Source organism: Oncorhynchus nerka, linkage group LG13 (assembly GCF_034236695.1).
Source record: "Oncorhynchus nerka isolate Pitt River linkage group LG13, Oner_Uvic_2.0, whole genome shotgun sequence".
Taxonomy (NCBI): domain Eukaryota; kingdom Metazoa; phylum Chordata; class Actinopteri; order Salmoniformes; family Salmonidae; genus Oncorhynchus; species Oncorhynchus nerka.
This window is the reverse complement of record NC_088408.1, coordinates 71,404,151-71,424,790: the sequence shown is the minus strand read 5'-3', so window position 1 is coordinate 71,424,790 and position 20,640 is coordinate 71,404,151. Positions and strand designations below refer to the sequence as shown.

The 20,640-nt window shown below is 42.4% G+C and overlaps 2 protein-coding genes across 4 annotated transcripts in view; one reads left to right on the top strand and one right to left on the bottom strand.

Annotated features, from left to right (window-relative positions):
- Nucleotides 1–5,980, top strand: part of LOC115140042 (inositol polyphosphate-5-phosphatase A-like) — a 43,749-nt gene extending 37,769 nt beyond the window's left edge. For both annotated transcript variants that reach the window (XR_003865189.2, XM_029678075.2), the window contains one exon: nucleotides 109–5,980. The gene's annotated coding sequence lies outside the window, so the exon portion shown is untranslated. The remainder of the gene's footprint in view (nucleotides 1–108) is intronic.
- Nucleotides 5,981–7,973: 1,993 nt separating this feature from the next.
- nkx6.3 (homeobox protein Nkx-6.3) lies at nucleotides 7,974–11,009 on the bottom strand. 2 transcript variants are annotated; one of them, XM_029678073.1, is made up of 3 exons: nucleotides 10,160–11,009; nucleotides 9,244–9,413; nucleotides 7,974–9,082 (listed from the first exon to the last, which is right to left on the bottom strand). In XM_029678073.1, the coding sequence occupies exons 1-3, from the start codon at nucleotides 10,569–10,571 to the stop codon at nucleotides 8,852–8,854; spliced, it is 813 nt and encodes a 270-aa protein (XP_029533933.1). In that variant the 5' UTR covers nucleotides 10,572–11,009; the 3' UTR covers nucleotides 7,974–8,851. The 2 variants fall into 2 exon arrangements, with proteins under 2 accessions (XP_029533933.1, XP_029533934.1); XM_029678074.1 differs by having other exon boundaries at nucleotides 7,974–9,070.
- Nucleotides 11,010–20,640: the final 9,631 nt, after the last annotated feature.

The window sequence follows — 20,640 nt, the reverse complement described above, 5'->3', positions numbered from 1 at the left end:
TTAAACCAATCTTATATCATTAATTTACACATTGAAATAACAAATGATTTATAGATGTTATGTTTTCCTTGTGGATGATAAAGAGTGTATTAACTTTTCTCCCTTTAGGTATGCCAGTATCTATCCAACACAAGTCCCACTGGCCATCACCATCACACTCCCACTCCACTATCTGTACCAGAGGATAAACAGAACAGCTCCTAGCCAGTCACGGGACCCAGTCTCTCCCTGATGTACATGCAGTCAGTCAGTATCCACCCAACCAGGTTTCTCATGTTCTCCTCTCCTCTCACTCCAAGTTATTGATTGCCATGGCTTGGGTGACATCACCACAGATTTGATCATCAGCATTATGGATTTTTTTTGACGGACAATTTGCTCTGTCCTGTGCTCGGCCATATATCTTAAATCGTCTGACCCCAAAATACACAGAGATGCAGGGGCATTTTCTGGAGTCCTACCTTCAGTGCTCGACCATTGGAACCAGAGTATGTGTGGCAGTTTGCTGGATGGAATAGGGCCAACGAAAAGACGATGGGACTGCTGGTCTTGTCATGGAGGGCACCGGTCTGTCCCAATGGGATTAAAGAGACATGTGAGGACACACACACTGGCATCTTGCCAAGTAAATACCCGAACTTCAGCTGATCAAACGGTTTTCAAGTGTCAAGGGTCTACGGTTAAGTATTCCTTCTGACATCCCTGAATGGGATATGCATGCATGCATTTCAGTTGTATTTTAGTAGTCTTTCATTTTACCTATTTATTTTCTAACTTTTAACTGGTTACTATCAATATAAGTATGCTTAAATCAAATATTCAGAAACACAATAAACAAAAGCTACTACAGTATTTCGATGCAGCCTCAGCATGTTTGGCCAGGTTGCGTCCCTCTTCAGAATAGAGCAGTAGCATAATACACATTTCTCTGTGCATTCTCATGTTGTGTTGTCTTTTGTTAAAAACATACATTTCACCAGTACATACAGTGCCTTCAGAAAGTATTCATACCCCTTGACTTATTATGACTTTCATTCTTCAAGCTCTGTCATGTTGATTGTTGATCATTACTAGACAGGCGCTATTAAGTCTTGCCATAGATTGTCAAGCCGTTTTAAGTCAAAACTGTAACTAGGCCACTCAGGAACATTCAAAGTAATTTTGGTAAGCAACTCCAGTGTAGATTTGGCCTTGTGTTTTATAAAAAATAAATACCTTTTAACTCTTTTTTTCTCCCCAATTTCGTGGTATCCAGTTGGTAGTTAGTCTTGTCTCAACGCTGCAACTGCCGTACGAGAGTCGTGCATCCTCCGGAACACAACCCAGCTATGGTGCTAGCAAAGACTTATAGATGACCTGGAGCCAGTGGGTTTTGTGATGAATATGTAGCGAGGGCCAGCCAACGAGAGCATACAGGTCGCAGTGGTGGGTAGTATATGGGGCTTTGGTGACAAAACGGATGGCACTGTGATAGACTACATCCAGTTTGCTGAGTAGAGTATTGGAGGCTATTTTGTAAATGACATCGCCGAAGTCAAGGATCGGTAGGATAGTCAGTTTTACGAGGGTATGTTTGGCAGCGTGAGTGAAGGAGGCTTTGTAGCGAAATTGTAAGCCGATTCTAGGTTTAATTTTGGATTGGAGATGCTTAATGTGAGTCTGGAAGGAGAGTTTACAGTCTAACCAGACACCTAGGTATTTCTAGTTGTCCACATATTCAGAAGTCAGAACCGTCCAGAGTAGTGATGCTAGTCGGGCGGGCGTGTGCGGGCAGCAATCGGTTGAAGAGCATGCATTTAGTTTTACTAGCATTTAAAAGCAGTTGGAGGCCACGGAAGGAGTGTTGTATGGCATTGAAGCTTGTTTGGAGGTTTTTTAACACAGTGTACAAAGAAGGGCCATAAGTATACAGAATGGTGTCGTCTGCGTAGAGGTGGATCAGAGAATCACCAGCAGCAAGAGCGACATTATTGATGTATACAGAGAAAAGAGCCGGGCCCGAGAATTGAACACTGTGGCACCCCCATAGAGACAAGATTAGTATTGTGGAGTGAGTATAATGTTGTTGATCCATCGTCAGTTTTCTCATATCACAACCAAAATCACAAAAATCCCTGAGTAGTTTCCTTTCTCTCCTCCAACTGAGTTAGGAAGGATACCTCTATCTTTTTAGTGACTGGGTGTATTAATACATCATCAAAAGCCTAATTAATAACTTCGCCATACTCAAAGGGATATTTGACAGCGTCTGCTTTTTATTTTTTTATTTAGGCTTGCCATAACAAAGGGGTTGAATACTTATTTGACTAAAGGCATTTCAACCTTACATTTATTATTAATTTCAAAATAATTATTTTAAAAAAAAAAATCAATTTTGACATTATGGGGTATTGTGTGTGCATCAGTGACACAAAATCTAAATGTAACCTATTTTTAATACAGGCTCTGACAACAAAATGTAGAAAAAGTAAAGGGGTGTGAAAACTTTCTGAATGCACTGTACATACTATCCCAGCTCATCCCTCGAACAGTCTACTTTTCTTTTTTTTAAATGCCACGCTGAGGTCTCTTTTCCTAACCTCCTTCCATAACTATGGTTATAACTCAGCTTAAATCAATAAGATCATGTAAAAGACCAGTGGGACCAGATTCAGGCTGGGAGCCCATCAGGTCAGTATGAAAAACGGAAATGCCCTCCCTCCCCCATCGGACCTCTAACTTGGATTCCCACAGACTCTAAAGTATAACATCTACATGCTGCTGAATACTGATTATCACTGGGCTTTGCCTGCCTGCTACTCCACTCTGCTGGGTGTGCTCTCTGGCGGGTTGTACATTGACATATTATGGGGTGGGCCCATGTAATGGACAAACTTATTATGGTTCAACTGTAAGGTTAGTCCCTACTCTACAGGACATTAAGTCAGGACACCATGATAGCTGGCAGTTATGTAGTCTGTTTTCATTTCTGATGTGTATTGCCTGTGGTACGCAGCTACGTTGTTACCATCAAGTGCTTTATTCCACAAACTATGGGCTAGTCCTTTAAAGTAGCTCCTCAAAGTTTCAAATATTTGTTAGTCTTTTTAGAGAGTTGAGGAATGTGCTAATAGAGATTTATCTTGTTCAGGGGAACTGGCCGAATGTTATTTTGTTTTTAATGATGCATTCACCTAATTTTAACATTCTGTCATAAAGAGCACATGATCAACGTAATAAAAAACACAAACATCTCAAGAGGTTTAATAAAACAATTACTATAGAAAGCGCCTATTAAGTGCCAAATAAAGTAACAGGGTTGACAATTTAATCTTACAGTGGCAAGAAAAAGTATGTGAACCCTTTGGAATTACCTGGATTTCTGCATAAATTGGTCATCAAATTTGATCTGATCTTCATCTAAGTCACAACAATAGACAAACAGTGTGCTTAAACAAATTAATGTATTTTTCTTGCCTGTATTGAATACATCATTTAAACATTCACAGTGTAGGTTGGGGAAAGTATGTGAACTCCTAGGCTAATGGAGTCAGCTAACCTGGAGTCCAATCAATGAGACGAGATCGGAAATGTTGGTTAGTGCTGCCTTTACCCTATAAAAAACACTCACAAAATTTGAGTTTGCTTTTCTTCGCAATAAGCATTACCTGATGTGAACCATGCCTCGAACAAAAGAGATCTCAGAAGACCTAAGATTACAAGTTATTAACTTCCATAAAGCTGGAAAGGGTTTCAAAAGTATCTCTAAAAGCCTTGATGTTCATCAGTCCATGGTAAGACAAATTGTCTATAAATGGAGAAAGTTCAGCGCTGTTGCTACTCTCCTTAGGAGTGGCCATCCTGCAGAGATAACTGCAAGAGCACAGTGCAGAATGATTAATGAGGTTAGGAAGAATCTTAGAGTGTCAGCTAAAGACTTACAGAAATCTTTGGAACATGCTAACATCTCTGTTGACGAGTATACGATACGTAAAACACTAAACAAGAATGGTGTTCATGGGAGGACACCATGGAAGAAGCCACGGCTGTCCAAAAAAAACATTGCTGCGCGTCTTATGTTCCCAAAAGTGCACCTGGATGTTCCACAGCGCTACTGGCTAAATATTCTGTGGACAGATTAAACTACGGTTGAGTTGTTTGGATGGAACATACAACACTATGTGTGGAGGGTTCACATACCCTGCACTGTGAATGTTTACACGGTGTGTTCAATAAAGACATGAACAAATATCATTGTTTGTGTGTTATTTGTTTAAGCAGACTGTGTTTGTCTATTGTTGTGACCTAGATGAAGATCAGATCAAATTTTATTACCAATTTATGCAGAAATCCTGGTATTTCCAGAAGGTTCACATACTTTTTCTTGCCGCTGTAAATCAGCCGCAAATCCCCTTGTGACGGGGAATATAAGCTTGTTGTGTTCAACAGAGTGGAAATTGAATGCAAGCTTCACCCAAAAAATGTAATTTAAAAAAATGTAGACTGTCTATATGTGGGTAACAGGGTTGACGTGTTGTTCTCGACCCGCTCAGTTCTCCACCACAAAACACCAGAAAATGGACAAAAAGAGTAGAACCAGCTCAACTGCTTTTACACTGATATGAAAATTAGATGTTCATTTTTCTTTTGGAAAAAATATATTTAAAAATGAGTAGTTTAACCATATTAAATGAAGAGTTCAGTTCACGTAACAGGGTTGGCCTTAAAATGAGTAACGGACATAAATGAATTACTAATCACATTAAATATATTATCTTCAGAAATGACTGTCAAAGCAACAAAATAGCTAGGGCTTTACAATGATGGTGAAAACTTGGAGAAGTGTTGGGGTTAAGTGGGTTAATCTTCCTAGAAGTCACAGAGGGTACACGGAGAGATGTTTAGAGAGTCTTTACTCATCTGATTTATTGACTTATCTGTGTGGTCTATATTAAAGGGCACTTCATTGAATATAACTGGCTTTTAAAATGAAATATTTGTGCATCATCTATTCTAAAAATATCAAATGGACGCAAAAGGCACTCATTTCGTGGAACGACCCATCTATTGTTTTACTGTTTCAGTTACTGTGATCAGTTTAACTTCTGCCAAATCACTATAACTTGTTTACCATACAATTATTTTAAATGAATGTGTCTGGAATGGATGTCTGATATCACAGCCACACACAAAATCACATGCACACCCAGGCACATGCACACCCAGGGACATGCACACCCAGGCACATGCTCACACAAACACACGCAAAGTTCACAACATTTTAAGCTTGAAACCACTATATTATTTTGGTTGAAGTTATTTTATTGATTTGATCTATTTTCCGTGTTCTATGTTGATTTGTGCTGCAGCAGATCTTTGTTCATTGTCCATCCTCTGTATTTTCTATGAAGTGGATGGCTGGTTTGCATCATTTTGTTTTATTACAGACTAATTCAAAGACTTTTAATATATAATCATGGTTTTCATATTATTTTATAGTTGTATGTGTTATTCAGAATCCACAATGCATATTAATGACTTATTTATTTGACTGTTATACTCCCTATATTTTGAGGTAGAAAATGCATAATTTGTAATCAATCTTCCTCTAGTATGTGTTGACTGATTTACACTCAATCTGCTGTGAAGTAATTGTAGACTGATAATACCAGGATTCATTAGTTCAAATGTATAGATCCTTTTAATCTGTACCCTCTCAAATTTCCTTACGTTTGTTTACAATTAATGATTGATGTGTCTGCGTGGAAAGTGCAAGGCCCACCTGTCAATAACATATTTGTAGTAGTTGATTCATGGTATGGTCAACATATTCTAATAATGCCCTCCGGGGAATGCTCTTGGTTTGGAGTTCAACATGAGGCCAGTAGTATTGTTAGATGGAGTGGACTAATGTTTGTCATTTCTGGTCGAACACAAACAAACACTACATTCTTGTAATGCTTCCAGTTTTGTAAATAAATGTTGACCACTGCAATTACAATACTGTATAACTCTCCCTTCATGAGATTCTACCTTTGAAAAATCCATATCAATTTTAGAGCTACTAGCTTGTTTCTTTTCAGTTGGCATTCTACTTCCAATTTATCTTAGAGTTGTGCAAGGCTTTTCCTTTTGGCAGGTAACTCTGATCACTATTGGGCTTTCTCTTTCAGTCACAACAGGGCTCTGCATAACACAACCATTGCCATGTGATTTCAAATAAAGCTCCTTATGTATGGTTTCACTCCAATGCTTATCGACAACACTGGATGCAGCTGGTTTGTAACATACCACCGACGACGTACCACTCCTTTAATGTAGGGCCTAATGCATGAAACGAGAATGCCTGGACTCTCCCATGCTCGTGGTGGAGTGTCCTTAAACAGTTCCCATCAACTGGGTTACAATGGGTTATATTTGCAGTCAGGGAGGAACACACACAGATCACTGCAAGGTGTTTTGGAGAGGTCATGCTGAAATAGGTCAACTTTTATTTGATTATTCTCATGCTAAATGTCCATCTGGACCTTACACACTCAACTTGAACTTATTATGGCCATGTTATTTATTTCCATTCTATGGTTGGAGAATCCAGCCCAGCCTGAGACTTGCCTCTTTGGTTGGAGAGAGAAAGTGAAGCTGCGTATTGATAGGACTTTGTGTGAAGTAGATGGGATATTAAACGTGCCCTCTCAAGGTGGAATGGGCTGGCTGTTTTCGGACAGTCAGAACTGGCCAAGTTGTTTCGATCAATACCCTTTAAAACTCCAGAAAGGAAAAGCCAACTGAAATTGTGAGTTACTCTGAATCCGATCCTCACAATTATTGCATTTTGGAGGACAAATGTTGATCCAATACCGTTGCCTTGGATTTATCAAGTGCTAGGCAAAATAATCAGCAGAAAAAGTACAGTCTGCAGTCAGCAAATGTAAAATGCGCACCAAAAACAATGGAAATGACCTGTCCTGGCCTAGATGCTGAAAGATTTAAGTAAAGCAGATTCCATGAATATGCAAGTCTCATTTATGAAGAGCTTTTGCAGTTTCACAGAACTGGGCTCTTTGAAATCTTTCTTTTTTTTTCTCACTTTCATACGAAGCTGCACAAAAACTGAAGTGTTCTGAGAGTTTCCTAGATTCAGTGATACAGCACAGGCTTTGTTTCCCAACCATGCCAAGACTGATATCAATGTTGCTCTTCAGCTTTTCTCAGAGATGGGTTTCCCTGCCTTTTCTCTCCTGTGTATAGGACTTTTAGTAGTAGAAAGGTATCTGGTATAGCATATTCATATGGTTATATTCTCTAAGTTTGTAGTCTGTATGCTGTTGCTGTTAACATATCTCTATCCTGAACTGTAGAGCGACCTAACTCTTGACGTTAGCGTCTTGTTAGTCTCAGAAATCCCAGACCTGGAGCATTGTTCACATTGTGGGAGGCAACCCGTCTGCCTAGGGAGACTAGCATCTTGTTGATGTTTAACTATCAACAATTGCATAATTGTTTCAACAGTACAACAAGCACAATGCATATTTTCCCTGGTGCTGGGCACACCCTCACACACTTCCGTAGCATCTGTCTTAATGACAAACAGCACTGAGCTGCAGGGGCCAGGGGTGAGAGATATTCAATTAGTGAATGAAATAGAATAGTAGCATTGATTTTGTGATGGCGTGGATGGGTCTGATGGCTTTGTCTTCTACACAGAACAGTTCAGCCAGTCCAATTCCAGCACCCTGGTAACTACATAGATCACCTTGGGATTGGCCTTTGACCCCTCACTTCTACTCAATGATTGTGCCTTTCTACCCACCATCTGTCTAAACTGTCACTTTTAATGTATTAACAACTCTATTGCTGATATAGACTTCAATGTATGTTTAGATGTCAGATACAGCACAGTATAAGTTGTTTGTTTGGGGATTGTTGTCTTTTATATGAAAACAATTACTGAAAAACCAAGGCATGACACAATCATTGTACCATTGTATTCAATAAATAATTCACAATAATTTATTGTACAATTAAAAATGTCATCATTCATTTACATTATCCTTATGCAACTTAATTTGGATACGCAGAAACCCTCAAATGTCATGAAAGCGTGCATGTCTTCATGACATTAGCTAACACATTAGTCAAAATAAAAGGTCAAGACTTATCTTGATATGTGTACCCTCAACGCCAGTGTTAAAAAACAAAAACAGCATTGCCAGGCTCTCAATTAAATGAATCCGAGTTAATAATAGAAATATTCTGTGTTCATTAGTACAGCAGTTGACTGAAACAAGTTGAAATGGACATTCAATATTCAGAGTACAACAAGCAAATTCATTTAATGAACTGAAACAAAAAGTCCTTGACCTGAAGTGTTTATTCTACTCAAATAAAACAGGTACTGTCAACTGCATTATCCATGGTTTACATATCTATTTAGCTTTGGTCTGCTATAATGTGTATGTACACATGAGAAACTATTTCCTTTCGCGTTTGATGCAACCATCATGGTGCAGCTGAGGATAATAGGTCATGATGGGTTTCCTACAAAACAGTTAACCATTTGCCTCATTGAAAGTCATTGATGAATTCTATTTTCAATTTAAACTGTTTCACCCATCATTTAATGGTAACATCTTCCCTCTGTTTCCATTATGGTTACAAATATGGTACGTCAAGGCATTACTTCACGTGAACCGTTACCCTTTTTTCTCCTTAAACTTACTGTATTATAAATGTGCCTTATTTTGAACATGCTTGAATATTTAGTTGTGTGTCTGTACTACAAAATGTGTTTAATGCTACCCCTTGCTACAACATGCACATCTGATGTGTGTGTCTGTGTGTCTGTGTGCGTGGCAGCTTTTGTGTTTATGTGTCAGACGTGATGTGGTCCAAGGCGGAGTACAGAGAAAGCCCGGCGGTGTTTGCGCAGCAGCAGTCGTATCTTTTCGTCGTCCGAGTCGGGATCCAGAGGCTTGTTGTACTCCTCATCTTCCACCTCGTTCTCCGAGGCCTCCCCTCCCTGCTCACCCCGCATCGCCTGGGTGGAGCTGGGCTCTGAGGCACTCTTCTTCCTCCACTTGGTGCGGCGGTTCTGGAACCACACCTGATTTAAATAATTTCTTTACTTAGTGGAATTTCTTATTTTAATTAACCAGCATACATTCAGTTATACAATACTGTAATCCTTTTTACTAAATTAATTCAGATGAAGTGTATAGTCAGTGGATGCATTTAGATCTGTCTATATGGGGACTTTTGCTTTACCTTGACTTGTGACTCTGTCATGCCCAGTGAGTAGGCCAGTCTAGCTCTCTCTGGCCCGGCCAAGTACTTGGTCCGCTCAAAGGTTTTCTCGAGGGCAAATATCTGATGTCCACTGAATGTAGGTCTGGTGTGCTTCTTCCTGCCTGAAATATCCTCTAGATGCCCAATGTCTGGAAATGAAGTATGCATTACACTTATTTTCAATTTACGTCACTTGGAGACTGCAGTGAGGTAAATAATGATGGTCAATTACATATATATTTTTACATATCTGTAAAATATTAGTAGTAGTTAGTCAAATACTCATATTGGAGGAATAAAAATGAATATACAACCAATTGTACAGTATTTTTGGTGTGTTTGTATTGCAGAGATGATCCGATATAATATTAGATACATTTCTCAATACAAACTTTTTTCACATCTTAAAATGTTTTGTGACCTATGCAGCATTATCCTTGCATAGCATGTCATCAGATTCCAGATATTTGTATGTTAAGTGAATGAGTCAGACAAATTCTACGTACACTATCTTTACTGAAAGACTGAATGGTTAGTGATAACCAGTATTTAAACAATGACACATCAAATTACATTATAGATTACAATAGACTGCCATACACTTTATACAAAAATATATTTACACCTTTAACTAACAGAACCTTGATTTAAAAACTTATGAGAAATTAAGTTATTCAAATGTTTTAAGATATTTGTTTTTTAATTCAACAGAGGAGTTACAAAGTAATTTACACCAAATATATTCATTTGTTTAAGCTTTGAGAAAAAACATGATAAGAATCTAGCTAATAATACAGTTCTCTGAGTATTATGGATGGGTGATATAAGCCTTGCCTCAGTCAGTTGGTGTGTGAGTCGTGTGATGTTTAGGTGACTATAGTGCGGAGTTACTCACTGTTATTGCACTGCTGCCTCCCTCCTCTCCACTCGTACCCACTCTCTACCCAGCAGCTGCCACTGCGACCCTTCACGGGGCACTCAGCGCCAGGCTTGGTGAAGCCGCCCAGTGAGGGGTTGTAGTCTGCACGGTTGTAGTAGACCCCCGGGGTGGCCACGGTGCCAAAGCCCCCCATGGTAGGGTATCCAGAGAGCAGGGTAGTAGTGCCCGTAGCACCCATCATGGAACGGCTGAGGATGTCACTGATGCCGTGGGGTGTGCCTGCTGCCTGCAGCTGGCTGTTCAGGCCTGGGTTTAGCTTGTAGTAGGAGTTGGGCACTGAGTACTGACACACAGGTGCCTTTAAGTCCGAGGAGAACTGGTTCAGGCTGTTGTTGAACAGAAAAGACCCCGGAATGTTGGAATCCATGAGAAGTGCCTCCACTTTTAGATTTCACCAACTCACCTAACAAGGTCCAGTCATGAAAAGACCCAGTGCGGCCCACAAAGGTTCACGTTTACCTCTCTCACCAAGACTGGATGAATACGGGTTCGTTGATTGTGTTCTTATTTCTTAATCCAGTCTGTTGATGTTCAAATGATGCTGATGCCAATGTCCCCTATCTGAGGACTAGATTACACCAGGTCACTGGTATCTGCAGAGGTGTCTCTCTAGCTGGCTATGACAGCAGAGGGCTGGTGCCAGCATAAAACCTCTTCACTGTCTTCCTTCACCTGCTTTGTACCATAGTACTGAAGGTGACAGTTCCAAAATCAACATCAGGTGTTGTGAAACCTGAGAAACAGTGTTCACAGTTGCTCCTTAAGACAAATATCTCCTCCCTGCTCTCTCCTCGGGGGTCATAAATAAGCAATATCTTGAAGTGGAGTGGCACCTTGATAAAGAAAGGACATATTAGAATGCTGCCTTGGATTGGTCGGTCCCGCAGCTCTCGTATTTCTATTGGCTCCCGGGACAAAGCCAAGCCTTCTATTGGAAGGCTGCAGATTAATAGAGTTTTGAACAGGTGGAGTGGGAACAAGTTGCTTTTTGATGACCTGCCATGGCTGGCTCTCTGTGGTGCTGAGGCAGAAGCAGCTTCAACACACAGGTTTAGAATTCTTCTGTTTTAGTCCATAGTATGGCGTATGAACGCTAATTTGGGAAAGACTGATATTGTGATGGATCAGCTTTATCGTAAAACAATAGCTCTGTATCATCTTTACCTTTTTTGTAAGATATTGTGAACAGTGGTTATTATAAAATGTATTGATGCACAAAGGAATCATTGGATTTCTCTTTTGCAGTAAGTTTGATTATAATGTTGATACATTCAGTGACTACCCTCTGTCCATTTTATGCATCATATTTAATGGTGTTCTGTATCTCTTCATACTAATTTGATGAATAGATACAAATACATTAGTTTGTCCTTTGTCTATATTGGAATGTATTTAACGCTCTATGGAAATATAAATATAAACATTGAATTTATTAAAAGAGATTATTTCAATCCAACTGTGCATATAAATTCAAATCCTTACTACATGTAGTAGGGTATATTTATTTCAGAAAGTAACAAACAAATTATTATCATCATCATTAACTGGTGTATTTGTAATATGCACACATATAGCTCTGATTTCTGTAGCTGTCTATATAGGCACATTCAAAACACTTTGCTCTTGCCAGGGAAGATGAAAAAGTCAGGGGGAAATGCCAAGGGCATTGCATATTATTGTGTAATCCTGAAGTTTAGAGTTGTCCTGGGGCAATTTAGTGGGAGGAAAGATATAACATGTGACATGTAGATCACTTTTTTGGTTACTCTTTCTCTTTACTATAAATCTGCCAAGTACTTTCCAAAAAAAATTGATTTTAGAACGTACTGTAAATGGTCTGTATCCTGTCACACATAATGCTGAACCTGCCAATTCCACAACCTCTAAAGATACAAGATGTAACTTTTTGGGCAACCCGACCAAATTCACATAGACCTGTTCAATGTAAGTTATTTTTATGCTTCCCGTTCTTATGTCACAGGAAGGCCATAAAGATCATCAAGGACAACAACCACCCGAGCCACTGCCTGTTCACCCCGCTATCATCCAGAAGGCGAGGTCAGTACAGGTGCATCAAAGCTGGGACCGAGAGACTGAAAAACAGCTTCTATCTCAGAGCCATCAGACTGTTAAACAGCCAACACTAACATTGAGTGGCTGCTGCCAACACACTGACTCAACTCCAGCCACTTTAATAATGGGAATTGATGGAAATTGATGTAAAATATATCACTAGCCACTTTAAACAATGCTACTTAATGTAATGTTTACATACCCTACATTATTCATATCATATGTATATGTATATACTGTACTCTATATCATCTACTGTATCTTTATGTAATACATGTATCACTAACCACTTTAAACTATGCCACTTTGTTTACATACCCTACATTACTCATCTCATATGTATATATTGTACTCGATACCATCTACTGCATCTTGCCTATGCCGTTCTGTACCATCACTCATTCATATCTCTTTATGTACATATTCTTTATCCCTTTACACTTGTGTGTATAAGGTAGTAGTTTTAGAATTGTTAGTTAGATTACTCGTTGGTTATTACTGCATTGTCGGAACTAGAAGCACAACATTTCGCTACACTCGCATTAACATCTGCTAACCATGTGTATGTGACAAATAGATTTGATTTAAATGTGTTTTTTTGCATCTTATACTTTCAGTTTTGTACACCACCTTCAAACACAATCTTTTGGGTTATGGAAAATATATTTCACAGCGGTTTAGATGGTATAATGATTCTCTACACTATGAGTGCTTGTTTTGTCACAAACTGAAACTAGGCAAACTATTAGAATTTTAGCAACTATGAATTGGAGAAGTGATTTCTGCATTTCTACACACCACCTCAGTCACCAGATGACTTCCAGCCAGAACATGAGGCCTACCCATCAGGCAACACACCACCTCAGTCACCAGATGACTTGCAGCCAGAACATGAGACCTACCCATCAGGCAACACACCACCTCAGTCACCAGATGACTTGCAGCCAGAACATGAGGCCTACCCATCAGGCAACACACCACCTCAGTCACCAGGTGACTTGCAGCCAGAACATGAGGCCTACCCATCAGGCAACACATCACCTCAGTCACCAGATGACTTGCAGCCAGAACATGAGACCTACCCATCAGGCAACACATCACCTCAGTCACCAGATGACCTGCAGCCAGAACATGAGGCCTACCCATCAGGCAACACATCACCTCAGTAACCAGATGACCTGCAGCCAGAACATGAGGCCAACCCATCAGGCAACACACCACCTCAGTCACCAGATGACTTGCAGCCAGAACATGAGGCCTACCCATCAGGCAACACACCACCTCAGTAACCAGATGACTTGCAGCCAGAACATGAGGCCTACCCATCAGGCAACACACCACCTCAGTCACCAGATGACTTGCAGCCAGAACATGAGGCCTACCCATCAGGCAACACACCACCTCAGTCACCAGATGACTTCCAGCCAGAACATGAGGCCTACCCATCAGGCAACACACCACCTCAGTCACCAGATGACTTGCAGCCAGAACATGAGGCCTCACCAGATGACCCATCAGGCAACACACCACCTCAGTCCAGATGACTTGCAGCCAGAACATGAGACCTCAGGCAACACACCACCCAGATGATCAGGCAACAGGCACCACCTCAGTCACCAGATGACTTGAACAGCCTACCCATCAGGCAACACACCACCTCAACAGATGATGAGGCCTACCCATCAGGCAACACACCACCTCAGTCACCAGATGACTTGCAGCCAGAACATGAGGCCTACCCATCAGGCAACACACCACCTCAGTCACCAGATGACTTGCAGCCAGAACATGAGGCCTACCCATCAGGCAACACACCACCTCAGTCACCAGGTGACTTGCAGCCAGAACATGAGGCCTACCCATCAGGCAACACACCACCTCAGTCACCAGATGACTTGCAGCCAGAACATGAGGCCTACCCATCAGGCAACACATCACCTCAGTCACCAGATGACTTGCAGCCAGAACATGAGGCCTACCCATCAGGCAACACACCACCTCAGTCACCAGATGACTTGCAGCCAGAACATGAGGCCTACCCATCAGGCAACACACCACCTCAGTCACCAGATGACCTACCCATCAGGCAACACACCACCTCAGTCACCAGATGACTTGCAGCCAGCAGCAACACACCACCTCAGTCACCTTGCAGCCTGAACATGAGACCTACCCATCAGGCAACACACCACCTCAGTCACCAGATGACTTGCAGCCAGAACATGAGGCCTACCCATCAGGCAACACACCACCTCAGTCACCAGATGACTTGCAGCCAGAACATGAGGCCTACCCATCAGGCAACACACCACCTCAGAACATGAGGCCACCCATCAGATGACTTGCAGCCAGAACATGAGGCCTACCCATCAGGCAACACACCACCTCAGTCACCAGATGACTTGCAGCCAGAACATGAGGCCTACCCATCAGGCAACACACCACCTCAGTCACCAGATGACTTGCAGCCAGAACATGAGGCCTACCCATCAGGCAACACACCACCTCAGTCACCAGATGACTTGCAGCCAGAACATGAGGCCTACCCATCAGGCAACACACACAGTCACCTCAGTCACCAGATGACTTGCAGCCAGAACATGAGACCTACCCATCAGGCAACACACCACCTCAGTCACCAGATGACTTGCAGCCAGAACATGAGGCCTACCCAGTCACCAGATGACTTGCAGCCAGAACATGAGGCCTACCCATCAGGCAACACACCACCTCAGTCACCAGATGACTTGCAGCCAGAACATGAGGCCTACCCATCAGGCAACACACCACCTCAGTCACCAGATGACTTGCAGCCAGAACATGAGGCCTACCCATCAGGCAACACACCACCTCAGTCAGATGACTTGCAGCCAGAACATGACCCATTGTCACCAGATGACTTGCCAGAACATGAGGCCTACCCATCAGGCAACACACCACCTCAGTCACCAGATGACTTGCAGCCAGAACATGAGACCTACCCATCAGGCAACACATCACCTCAGTCACCAGATGACCTGAACAGCCAGAACATGAGGCCTACCCATCAGGCAACACATCACCTCAGTCACCAGATGACTTGCAGCCAGAACATGAGGCCAACCCATCAGGCAACACACCACCCAGTCACCAGTCACCAGATGACTCAGTCACCAGCCAGAACATGAGGCCTACCCATCAGGCAACACACCACCTCAGTCACCAGATGACTTGCAGCCAGAACATGAGACCTACCCATCAGGCAACACACCACCTCAGCAACACACCACCCTCAGCAACACACCACCTCAGTCACCAGATGACTTGCAGAACATGAGCCAGAACATGAGGCCTACCCATCAGGCAACACACCACCTCAGTCACCAGATGACTTGCAGCCAGAACATGAGGCCTACCCATCAGGCAACACACCACCTCAGTCACCAGATGACTTGCAGCCAGAACATGAGGCCTACCCATCAGGCAACACACCACCTCAGTCACCAGATGACTTGCAGCCAGAACATGAGGCCTACCCATCAGGCAACACACCACCTCAGTCACCAGATGACTTCCAGCCAGAACATGAGGCCTACCCATCAGGCAACACACCACCTCAGTCACCAGATGACTTGCAGCCAGAACATGAGGCCTACCCATCAGGCAACACACCACCTCAGTCACCAGATGACTTGCAGCCAGAACATGAGGCCTACCCATCAGGCAACACACCACCTCAGTCACCAGATGACTTCAGCCAGAACATGAGCCTACCCATCAGGCAACACACCACTTGCAGCCAGAACATGAGGCCTACCCATCAGGCAACACACCACCTCAGTCACCAGATGACTTGCAGCACCTCAGTCACCAGATGACTTGCAGCCAGAACATGAGGCCTACCCATCAGGCAACAGTCACCAGATGACCTGCAGCCAGTCACCCATCAGGCAACACACCATGACTTGCAGCCAGAACATGAGCAACACACCACCTCAGTCACCAGATGACCCAGCCAGAACATGAGGCAACAGGCAACACACCCTCAGTCACCAGATGACTTGCAGCCAGAACATGAGGCCTACCCATCAGGCAACACACCACCTCAGTCACCAGATGACTTGCAGCCAGAACATGAGACCTACCCATCAGGCAACACACCACCTCAGTCACCAGATGACTTGCAGCCAGAACATGAGGCCTACCCATCAGGCAACACACCACCTCAGTCACCAGATGACTTGCAGCCAGAACATGAGGCCTACCCATCAGGCAACACACCACCTCAGTCACCAGATGACTTGCAGCCAGAACATGAGGCCTACCCATCAGGCAACACACCACCTCAGTCACCAGATGACTTGCAGCCAGAACATGAGGCCTACCCATCAGGCAACACACCACCTCAGTCACCAGATGACTTGCAGCCAGAACATGAGACCTACCCATCAGGCAGTCACCAGATGACTTGCAGCCAGAACATGACACATCACCTCAGTCACCAGATGACTTGAACAGCCAGAACATGAGGCCTACCCATCAGGCAACACACCACCTCAGTCACCAGATGACTTGAACAGCCAGAACAGATGATGAGGAACCTCAGGCAACACACCACCCATCAGGCAACACACCACCTCAGTCACCAGATGACTTGCAGCCAGAACATGAGGCCTACCCATCAGGCAACACACCACCTCAGTCACCAGATGACTTGCAGCCAGAACATGAGACCTACCCATCAGGCAACACACCACCTCAGTCACCAGATGACTTGCAGCCAGAACATGAGGCCTACCCATCAGGCAACACATCACCTCAGTCACCAGATGACCTGCAGCCAGAACATGAGACCAACATACCACCTCAGTCACCAGATGACCTGCAGCCAGAACATGAGGCCAACATACCTGCCCCTAACTTACCTGCCACTGATGCACACCCTGATACCCCTTCCTCATCGTCTGCAACAGGAATGAGAAGTCAAATACTTGATGGAAGGAAAAAGGTTGGAAGAGGTCGCTCAAAAACACACAGAGATCGTTGCATGGCAAATGTCAAACTTGATAAAACTTTACGGAAAGCTGAAAAATACCCCAAAAAAGGTATGATCCACTGATGAAGAAAATGGAGAGACAAGATTCCCCAAAGACAAAGACAAAACAGCAAATGAAGGGAACTCCTAAGAACTTAAGAAGGAATTTCTTGTTTCAAAATGCCATCATTGCAGAGTTAAAGCAAAAGTATCAAAAACTGTGCAGTTGGCTTCAAAAATGCTCAGAGGCAACACCCTGAGAAAGTATGGCCTGGTCAGAGGGCAAATGAAAACAGGCCAACAAGTTTTCAACACTCCATGAAAAAGCAGTGTAACATAATTAGCACAGCCACAGAAAATAAAAAAAATCACTAGATTCTGTGAACGTGATGTCAACAGTAGAGTAACAACAGGAAAAAAGGACACACTAACGAGGAACAAGAAAAAGCAGAAGCGCTTATTGAATGGCACAATTGAGGACCTTTATCAGAATTTTAAGAGTGACAAATCTGAGATTAAAATGTACAACTATGAATTCTGCAAAATAAGTCATTTTTGGGTTGTCAAGCCATCAATCCAAGATAGGGACACATGCCTCTGCAAAACCCACGCCAACCTCCAGTTCATGGCGGACAAACTACAGCATCACAAACTGATCAGCTGCAGAAACATTGAGAACCTTATTGCATATTTGTGCTGTGAGAACCTGAAGAAAGAGTGCATGTACACAGAGTGCTCCTTTTGCCAAGCAAAAGAGCTTAAAACATCTGACTGTGATGCTGATGAGCAGACATGGTGGTTTGAGTAGGAAAATAAAGCTGAAGAGAGAGAAGGAAAAACAAAGAGGGAAACATGGAGAAGTTCACTGTCCATTTGACAGTAAAAGAAAAAGTGTGTGGCACACTGAATATTCTACTGGAGGACTTCTCCAAAGGATTAAAAGAGAAGTTGGGGAAACACGTGTACAACATGCGACATCAATACTCCAAACTAAGGGAATTAAAAGAGAATCTGCAGAAAGAGTAGATCCTCATGCATATTGACTTTGCAGAGAACTACCTGTGTAAATACACCAGTGAAATCCAGGCAGTTCACTTTTGTGATTCTCGCAAGCAGGTGACCCTCCACACCTGTGTTGGCATTCCACAAATGATACAGTTTCACTTTGCTCACTGAGCCCTTTTATGTGGATGACCCCTATGCAATCTGGGCCCATCTCTCAAAAACACTGGCCTACTTCATTGAGCTCTGCCCATTGGCTACTTTTGGAACCTTACTTTGGCTTAAATTAATTAAATGTCTAACAATAGTTGTTGTTCAAAATGTTTGCAATAAAATATTGTTTTCATACATTGTTTTTACATAAATGTCCTTGAAAGTCTGAGGTGAAATAAATGCTGGCAAGCTACTTAGCATAAGAAAATGTCTGCTAGCATAGCTAGCTAAACCCCAGTTAGCAGGGTTAGGGTCAGGGGTCAGTGTTAGAATAGGGGCCAGGGTTAGGATTAGAATAGGGGTTAGGGTCAGAATAGGGGTTAGGGTTAGGTTAGGGCCAGAATAGAAGTTAGGGTTAGATTGGTTTTTAGGAGCATATACCCATGTGGGTAATTAAAAGATGAACTGAGATCCACACTCCAGTCCAGTTGGTAGTGGTAATGCACCTTAAAGTTGGTTTCCAACTGCCATATAAAGTCCAAAGAAGAAGAAGCCTGAAGCAGGAGAGATTACTAGAAACACACTTTTATCCTTTTATCTGTGGATTAATTGTCGGAGTAGAGGACCTTGTGCACTTCAGGTGAAATAATAACCCAATGTTTATATCCCAAGACAAATTAGCTAGCAAAAGCAAGCTAGCTAGCTAAATAGATATAAATGTTTAATGCTTTTCGACCTGTCCCCAAATTTGTAAGTTGGTTCAGAGTTCGTTTTGACATTTCAACCTGCGTGTCCTGAACGTATCCGGTGTGGGTGGACAAAATCGACATGCACGCACGTGGACGCACGCACACGAGCGGTCTGGTCAGCATATTAGGAATTTGTGAAAATTCTATAGTGATGTAGAGTGGTAAACGGCCATGCGTTTGGACAATTAATGGACACTGAAGTAAATAAAACATCGGTCTTGTCCTGGACCGTGCCATAGCCAATCAAATCTACAGTAGGCCTGTATACTAATAAACCATTTGCAACATGGGCCTGCCATCATTCCCTTTGAACTGGACTGTGTGTTTACAGGCAGTAGCAACAGCACGACTTTAGATCATTAGATCACAAAAAAATACACTAATGGATTTCTGCAAATATGTAAATATCATAGGAGTCCTCTTTTTATTATTTTTTATTTTATTTAACGAGATAATTTGGGATCTTACATTTGGGAACTTCACAGTCCTTCCTATTGATCAAACAATCATGAAAAGATAGGCTCTCTTTCAGTTGCTTATGCATATCAACAACTAATGCTAGCCAGAGCTAGATGAGCCACAATCTAACAAAGGAACAGTAGATAAACCCTCTCTAACTTTTTAAGATAGTTGGCCGTCAAAATGCCACTGATAAACGATGGGGAATATTAGCCTGCTCGTCCTACTGCAGCTTGCCTGCCAATGCATGCTTGTCCCAACCCGCGTTTTGACAACAGAATGGGAACTTGCCTGCCTGCCTGCCTGCCAAAAACATTTGATTGACAACTAAGAGATATGCTAACTGTGGATAACAGTTATTCAAGTTAAGCATGATGTCATAAGCATGATGACATCAAAAGCAAAACATGCATTCAAATCATTTTAGAGAGCAAAATTCTATGACAGATGATTAAATCAATTATTTGAAAATTAATGCAAAAACATATTTTCAGTTCAACTTTCCCAACAACCAATCCTATTGAATCCACTTTACCTACACTCTAGCCACTGCCAGCCATAGTGAAAGATTTGACTGTATGTTTGCCCAGAGTGAGTGTGAGTGAGTCTGCATATGTCCTCACAGGTGATGGGGAGGCACATTATGGAGAAGCTCCTGTACAGATTGCAGCAGGCCATGCAACACCTTCCTCTGGATCTTGATTACTTACAGTTTGTCTACACCATTGAGATTATATTTATCAGCTCACTAGAAAATCAAGTAGACTTGCCTCGAGGTAGTGCAGGGCCTCTCCAACCTTTATAGTGTAGTTAATACTGAAATGGAAGAAATATGTGCACCATCAATTGTTGTTGATGAGTTGGATGGCGAAATGGGACTTCCTTTTAAACTGTCAGAACAGCACCTTCGACAGCTGATTGAAATGGATCTGCCTGTACCTTGCATCGCCAAACTGCTTGGCATCTCAACACAAACTGACCAATGC